At 42.6% G+C, this 7,579-nt stretch overlaps 1 protein-coding gene across 1 annotated transcript; it reads left to right on the top strand.

Annotated features, from left to right (window-relative positions):
• Positions 1–7,579, top strand: BLOC1S2 (biogenesis of lysosomal organelles complex 1 subunit 2). The gene is made up of 5 exons (XM_032432592.1): positions 1–88; positions 414–530; positions 3,846–3,965; positions 4,664–4,768; positions 6,399–7,579. The coding sequence occupies exons 1-5, from the start codon at positions 25–27 to the stop codon at positions 6,428–6,430; spliced, it is 438 nt and encodes a 145-aa protein (XP_032288483.1). The 5' UTR covers positions 1–24; the 3' UTR covers positions 6,431–7,579.

Genomic DNA, 7,579 nt, shown 5'->3' with positions numbered 1-7,579 from the left:
ACCGGAAGCAGCGCGGGGCCAGGCATGGCGGCGGCGGCTGCGGCGGCCCAGGGTGTCTCCGCGACCCAAAGAGAGGAGCCCGTTCGAGGTACGTCGAGTAGCTGGGGATGAAGTGTCCAGCAGGAGGCTGGGGGCTCACCTGGCAGGAGCGAGCAGGTCGGAGGGGCGCACCTGACCTGAGGACTAGGGTGGTTTGGCCACGGGATCGGGTCTGAGCCAAGGGCCGGTGCAAGGGAGCAGAGTTGGCGTGTCAGGTGGGGCAAGGACAAAGTAAGGGACTTGGAATTACGGCACATGGAGAATGGAGCCGACGTGATCGAATGAGGCAGGTGGAGGGATGTGGGGAGAGGGTGCCGTGGCTGGATTAGGACCCGGAGTAGGGCGGGACACTTACTCGTTCTCCTTTGATTCAGACGATGCCGCCGTGGAGACGGCTGAGGAAGCAAAGGAGCCGGCTGAGGCTGACATCACTGAGCTCTGCCGGGACATGTTCTCCAAAATGGCAACTTACCTGACTGGGGAACTGACGGGTGAGGCGGGGTGTGGGCTGATTCGGGTACTGCCCTGCGCCACTCGCTGGAGCTGTAGTTGGGCTCTGGGAGCTGTGAGGTGCTTTAGCAGCATCAGTCTGTGGCTCCCTCCCCAACACTCCCCATGCCCTGAAATGTGCCTGTTGGAAGTTTGGGAAGGTTATGAATGGGAAAGAAGAAGGTCCATTCCTTCCCTGGAGAAATTCACTAGCTAATTTCAGAAATACATAAAAAGACCTAATATAACTGCAAGCCTCGGTGGTGTAGACTAAGTATGAGAAGACAAAAAAGAATTCATCAAGAAGTGCTTCCTTGGAGGAGGTGTATTTTGAGCAGAATTGTGAAGGGAATGACTGACCAAAAAGGGGGAAACGATTGGTGAGTGAGGCGTATAAGCAAGCAGTTTGTTCCCTTAAAGCAGATGTATTTACTAGGGCAAAGAGAAGTGAAATTGGGGAATGGAGAGTGACCTGCAGATTTAGGGACCTACTAGGTTGGTCTGAGGATTTGGTGACCCACCCTTGGGGACATGATTAATTTTGGGTTCCTTGTGTATTTCCAGGTGAACACATGACCTGTGTGTGGAGAAAGGTCCAAAAAGTGAAGTTTGGTCCTGTGTGGCCTCTCATAAGCATTGTTTCACTTCCCCAGGAAATTGCTGTGAGCTAAATTTGGGAACCAGAATTAATGAGAAAATGCCTGATGGAGAGTGGGAGGGCTTGTGAGGCTCTATCAGTCTGATCAGTTTTTTTAGTTATTTCTGAGCAAGAGAAACCAAGTAACAGAATCTAGATTTTTGGCTTCTCTTTAAAAATTCCAAAGATTTGGCAGTACTAGTTCCTCATTCTTGTGACGCTGTGATTGACTAGAGCTGAGCAGCTGTCTCCTCTAAATGGTCTAGTGCAATGCAGTGTGTCCCCACTACTCTTTTTTCTCCCTTTTACTGGGACCTGGTCAGTTGCCATTTATCACTGTTCTTACAGTGTTGTTTTTTTTTAGTAGTGGTAGAGAAATGATTTTCTGGACCAATATTTCTATCCAAGTTGGTAAAGTAAATGATAGGTAAGATGACTGCGTGTTCTAAGAAATGGGAGAGAGCATATTTCTTTGTGGAAGTGAATAATCTTATGTTTTTAACATGCAAACACCTGGCTTACTTCATTCATTTACATGATCTTGCAGGCTCCTAGGTATTAGAGTGTGACCCTTGTTTTTTTTTTTAGAGAGACTAATTTGCTAGCAGAGTACGGTTGTGGAGGAGAGAGCTCAGACACATGAGCAAGAATGAAGAGTGATGACGATGGTCAGTGACAGGGTGATGGTAAAAGAAATGGAAAGGAGAGCATGTCTGCAAGAATATCACAGAAGTGGAATTTATAGGACTTGTTGAAGTGCCTATGGAGGGATGGGAGCAGCTTAAGAGGTGTTCTAGGTTTTAAACTGATGGTACCATCATCTAAAATAGGGAAGTGGGAAAGCAGAACCATGTTTAGTGTAAAAAATATTTTTGGTTTTGGCTTGGCTGATTTTAGATATTACCAGGACACTCAGGTGACTTGCACTTGTGAGTCCTGAGCTCAGAGAGTGATCTGAGCAGGGGAAACAGATTTGGGAGTCACCTGCACAGCGGTGTGAGTCAAGGCTCTGCAGGATGAGATTGGCAGGGATGTGCTTAGGGGTAGCTGAGGGCCTCAACTATAATCTCAGTGAATGCTTGTATAGGGCAATTAATTTTTTCTAACAACAGTTCTTAAAGTACCTAGGTTTATAAATGATTTACTTATCATAAAATTAATTTTAAACAGAATGTAATTCCCTGTGATTGTCATTCTTACTTGTTCAAATGCTTTTTTGAGTTTGAAAGGAAGCTAGCATCACCCTGGGAATGCCCATAGGAATGTGCCACCCATGTAAACATCAGTTGGGTCACAGCTGAGAGAAAATTGGGAAGTGATAGTTAAGGATGAATGAGAAAGGGTCTAGCATAGAAACCTACAAAGAGTGGATTGAAAGAGATGAGAAAATCAGGGTACTACGATGACGTAGCAGCCAAGGGAAATGAGCATTTTGTGAAAAGAGGGAGATCACCGTGTCAGGTACTATGGAGAGGTTGAGGAGGACAATAACAGAAAACGCCGCTGTGGATTTGGTGCTTTGGAGAGCACCGATGACCTTGGAGCATGTAATTTCCCTGGCTGGTGGGGGCAAGGGCCAGGCTGCAAGGGTTTACATGAGTGAATGGTGAGGAAGAGGAAGCAGTGAATATGAGCTGGTCTTTCACAAGGGTTAGCAGTGAAGCTCCTTTGCTTTACTGAGCAAATGATGTAGGTGTAGCAGAAGAGAGAGAGTGCTTTTGGGCTGGAGAAAAACCTGAATATATTTCTAGATAGGAAACTGCCAGGATAGAGAATTTGGAAATGCCAGGGAAAGGAGATGATTGAAAAGAGGCCCTGAAGAAGTGGAAGCAAGAGCACGGGAGAAGTTGTCTTGGCAAGAATAGGAGCACTCCTGCCTCTTGGGAAGATAGAAAGGTACAGAGAAGTTTTGAAGTGAGGCAGAAAGGTTGAGGCAGCTCATGTAGGTGGAATTTTCCACTTTTCAGGAAAATTGGAGGAAAAGCCATTTGCTTTGAGTAGGGATGGGGAAGGGAACAAAGGATAGGAGAAGGAGTGCATAAAATGCAATATAGAATCACACAGTAATAAATGAGTTACTAAGAAATGGTTCCTAGTTGATTTTATATGTATTTATGATGCAGTCCTCCAGATTACATGTTATCATACCATAGAAATACCAATACTATGTCACCTTCTCTTTTCTTAGGACATGAATTTATTTTTTTTAATTAAAAATTTTTTTTAAAGATTTTATTTATTTGTATGACAGAGAGAGACACAGCGAGAGAGGGAACACAAGCAGGGGGAGTGGGAGAGGAAGAAGCAGGCTTCCTGCGGAGCAGGGAGCCCAATGCGGGGCTCGATCCCAGCATCCTGGGATTATGACCTGAGCCGAAGGCAGACGCTTAATGACTAAGCCACCCAGGCGCCCCAGGACATGAATTTATTATTTTCCTTTTTAACAAAGGTTCTGAAGTCTCTGGATCTTATTTGGTTTAAATAGTTTGCTAATTATTACCTGAGTTTCTACTTAGACATTCAGAGTACACAGGCTGAGTATAAATGTCATAAATCAGTAGTGGCCTGCTCCTTTGACATTCACTGCATCCTGTCTTGAACTACCATTTGGCCTATGATTCCACATTCCAGTAATCTATGACAAATCTTAAAGGCATCACATCTTCTGTTTATTTTAAAGCCACCAGCGAAGACTATAAGCTCCTGGAAAATATGAATAAACTAACCAGCCTGAAGTATCTTGAAATGAAAGATATTGCTATAAACATTAGTAGAAACTTAAAGGACTTAAACCAGAAATGTAAGTAATAATTTTTATAATTAAACATGTTTGTATTTAGTGTTCTTTTTTGCTTGGGGTTGTGGAGAAGTGGAGGGAACATGGCACCTGTCCTGAGGGAGCTCGTTCTCTAGAAGTGAATTATAAAGTTATGGAGAATTTCTTCCATTTTGAGGATTAGCATATTTTGGTATGGTTATTTCTGCTTCTGAATCTTGATGTGATCGATCAGTTTATTCCTGAAAAGGGAGAGGGGGGAGAAAGGGTAGTCAGATTTTAGTGAATTTATTTAACAGTGGAATCCTTAAAGGACTACTCTATAAGCAGAAAACCAGAACATCTATAAATGGAAAATGCTAATTTAGACTGGTAGAATATATTTTTCCATTGACTTATATTTGTGTTCCCTATCTCTAGGGTACTAATTCTTGGTAGGGGATTACTCAAGAAACTGAACCAGTAATGGAAAGATTGCTTGAGGATCAAGGAATTTAAAAGAGAGGAAAATCAGTGGATGAGAGAGACTTGCTTTGTCCAGGTCACAGTTCTGCGTGATCTGCTAGTGTTTGTCCTGCGAGTGATCTGAATCATGTCACCCCACCTAGTGTATATTGGGCAGAGCTGGAGGGACACTAGCATTTTTACTTTCCTACTCCTTACTCTTTTCTATACTCTGTGTTGAGGCTGTATGAACGTGTGGTCTGTCTTTGTTTTCAAAGATGCTGGACTGCAGCCTTATTTGGATCAGATCAATGTAATTGAAGAGCAAGTAGCAGCTCTTGAGCAGGCAGCCTACAAGTTGGATGCATATTCAAAAAAACTGGGTAACCATTTTTATTTCTGTTTTGATTAATGAGAGTACCCTGCCCCCCAGTATGACCTTAGCTAATAGGATAGTTAACATTTATGGTGCACCAATGATGATCTATTTTTTTTTTTTTTTTAAAGATTTTATTTATTTATTTGAGAGAGAGAGAATGAGAGAGAGTGAGCACATGAGGCGGGGGGGGGTCAGAGGGAGAAGCAGACTCCCTGCCGAGCAGGGAGCCCGATGCGGGACTCGATCCCGGGACTCCAGGATCATGACCTGAGCCGAAGGCAGTCGCTTAACCAACTGAGCCACCCAGGCGCCCCAATGATGATCTATTTTAATTAAGCTTCACAAAAACCTAGTGAGAGTAATTTTTTAATGGTAGTAGTAGTAATAAAAATACTATTTCCTGAGTACTTAATGATACATATCAGGCACTGTTCTTAGTGCTTTACATGTTTTACGCTTTTTATCCTCCCAGTAATCTATGAGATAAGTACGTGATTTTTATCCCCGTTCTTTGAAGGAGGAAACTGGTCGAAGGGGTTAAATAACTTGCATAAGGATACAAGCTAGCATGTGAAAGAGCTATATTCCAAACCAGGTCTGTTTGATTACAAAGCTCAAGCTCTTAAAATTGTGGTTCAGCAGGCTGAAGCATCTTTAGTAATGTAGATACATATGTCTTAAAAAATAGAAAAGTCAATCAAGAGTTTTCTTGAAGGACTACTTTTCCTTTAAGGAGGAAACTGGTACTTGTATTGCTGATGGCTTGCTAACTGGCTCTGGCTCTTACATCCATGATTAAAAACAAGGAAGTTGTCTTTATCCTAGATATAATTTACAGATTATTTTATTTCCATCATGGACAACTGTTGACTACTTCAGGAGAGAGGTCTGTAACAGACTGAGATGTGACATGAGTGGTGAATAACAGTTCACTGTCCACAATTAAATTTACTAAGTGGTGACTGAATGGTGAACCTTACTATATAGAAGGCATTGTACCAGATGCTTTCAAGGTTTGTTTTGGTTCATTTTGTTTTTTTCAAGGTTTTAAAGAAAAAGATAATCTATCACATTAAGAGGCTTATTTGATGGTCTTTTAAATCTCTGTGTCTTTCAAAATTGCTTTCCTATAGCGAGGTATAGGAATAAGAAAATAAAAGGGGAAAAAGAGATTTATACGTTCAGAGAGTTCCAGTCTGGCTCCCCGAGAGCGCCAGGGACAGTGCCTGGAGCAGCAATTTCCTGTGCTTAGTAAGGCTCCCCGTGACCCCAGTGCCAGGAGATCTGCTTACTCCTGGTGGAGATGTCTGAGCAGGTGCTGTTGACAGGGTTAGAACTTAGTGAACTTCTTCTTAATTGTGTGTGTGTGGGGGTGGGTGTGTGTTTGACTCCTTATCTTAGGTTGTGCACGTCGATGATTGATATCTAAATATCTGTCCTTAGCTAATATGATAGTTAACATTTGTGGTGTGCCTCCAATTTAGACCCAGTTTGGACAGATTATGAGATTGAAGGCAATAGATTTTTTTTTTTAGTGTAATAGATATTGTTGAATTTGCCTGGAAACGCTGACTAAAAAGATTTTTGTAAGAGCTTGTTTTAAAGATTTAATTTCCCCCCTTTCTCCCTGGCAGAAGCCAAGTACAAGAAGCTGGAGAAGCGATGAAAAACTTATTCCTGTGGAACAAAGTCTTTTTTAACATGGAAGAACGTTTTATAAGACCTGAATCCTGAGGCTGATGAATTGTCAGAACTCCTCAAAAGGAAACTATGCTGGTCGTCCCAGAAACGTCCCAATATTGGAGTAAACTGGAGGACTGTGGCTACCCCTGAACTTCTTTTGAGGCAGTATCCCTCAGAAACTCACACTTATAATTCCTTACCTTTTACTTGAATGTTTCATCATCCACTCAGGACAGAGTCTCTCAGAGTTCAGGATAAACCTGGGCTTGCCAGTAGAATCAAATGAGAGGACCCATTTTCTCTCATAGTGGTTGATTACTACATTATTTTCTTAATGGCTGGTTTTTTTGAGTTTCTGTGTCAACAGTGTTTTTTTCTATTAATGATGCTGATGTATTGCTAATAAGATCCTAAATTAAAAAAGGAAAACAAACTTGTTCTTTACAGATTATCACCTTGTGAATGTCAGTAATTTACTTTTCCATAACATTGCAAATAACAGAAAATCTTAAAATAATTTCAGGCCGAGTCTTCTAGATTGAGCAGAAGCAGTGAAAGGAGTGTTTTGATAGCTTGATGTATGTAATGGGCCCCTCCCCATCTCTTCTCTGTGTGAGTCAGATGTCTGGAGATGGATGACATCTTGACACATGGTCCCTTTTGGAAATGTGATAAAGACAAAGAGTGTGTATGTGTGTGTATGTGTTAGGTGGGGAGGTGGGGCTGCCACTCAGAAAATAAAGCATTTTCTAAAACATCTTCCTACTTTTGCCTGCGGGGTCAGAGGGGGCTCCTAGGGACCCGATTGTCTTCCTTTCAGACTAAAGACATGAATGGATGGAGGATACTGGCTAGTCTAGTTTGGAGGACAGGCATCCTTATTCAGAGTTGGGTGTTAGCAGCTAGGAAGGGGTCTGACGTCCTCAATTCTCTCTCCCAAAGAGTTCTTAACCCTTTTTCTGTCCCTTCCCACTGTCTCTATTCCAGACCGTTATTTGTCCCCTGCTCCGCTGCACTATAGCTGTGTCTTCTCGCGGTAATGATCCCCCAGTGCGCCTTCCACACTGCTGTCAGAACAGTCTTCCCCTCCTGCTTAGAATCCTTTAGTGACTTCTCATAGCCTCTTTGAAAA

The sequence above is a fragment of the Phoca vitulina genome, unplaced genomic scaffold, assembly GCF_004348235.1.
Source record: "Phoca vitulina isolate PV1807 unplaced genomic scaffold, GSC_HSeal_1.0 scaffold48, whole genome shotgun sequence".
NCBI classification, from domain to species: domain Eukaryota; kingdom Metazoa; phylum Chordata; class Mammalia; order Carnivora; family Phocidae; genus Phoca; species Phoca vitulina.
This window is presented reverse-complemented; position numbering and strand designations above follow the sequence as displayed.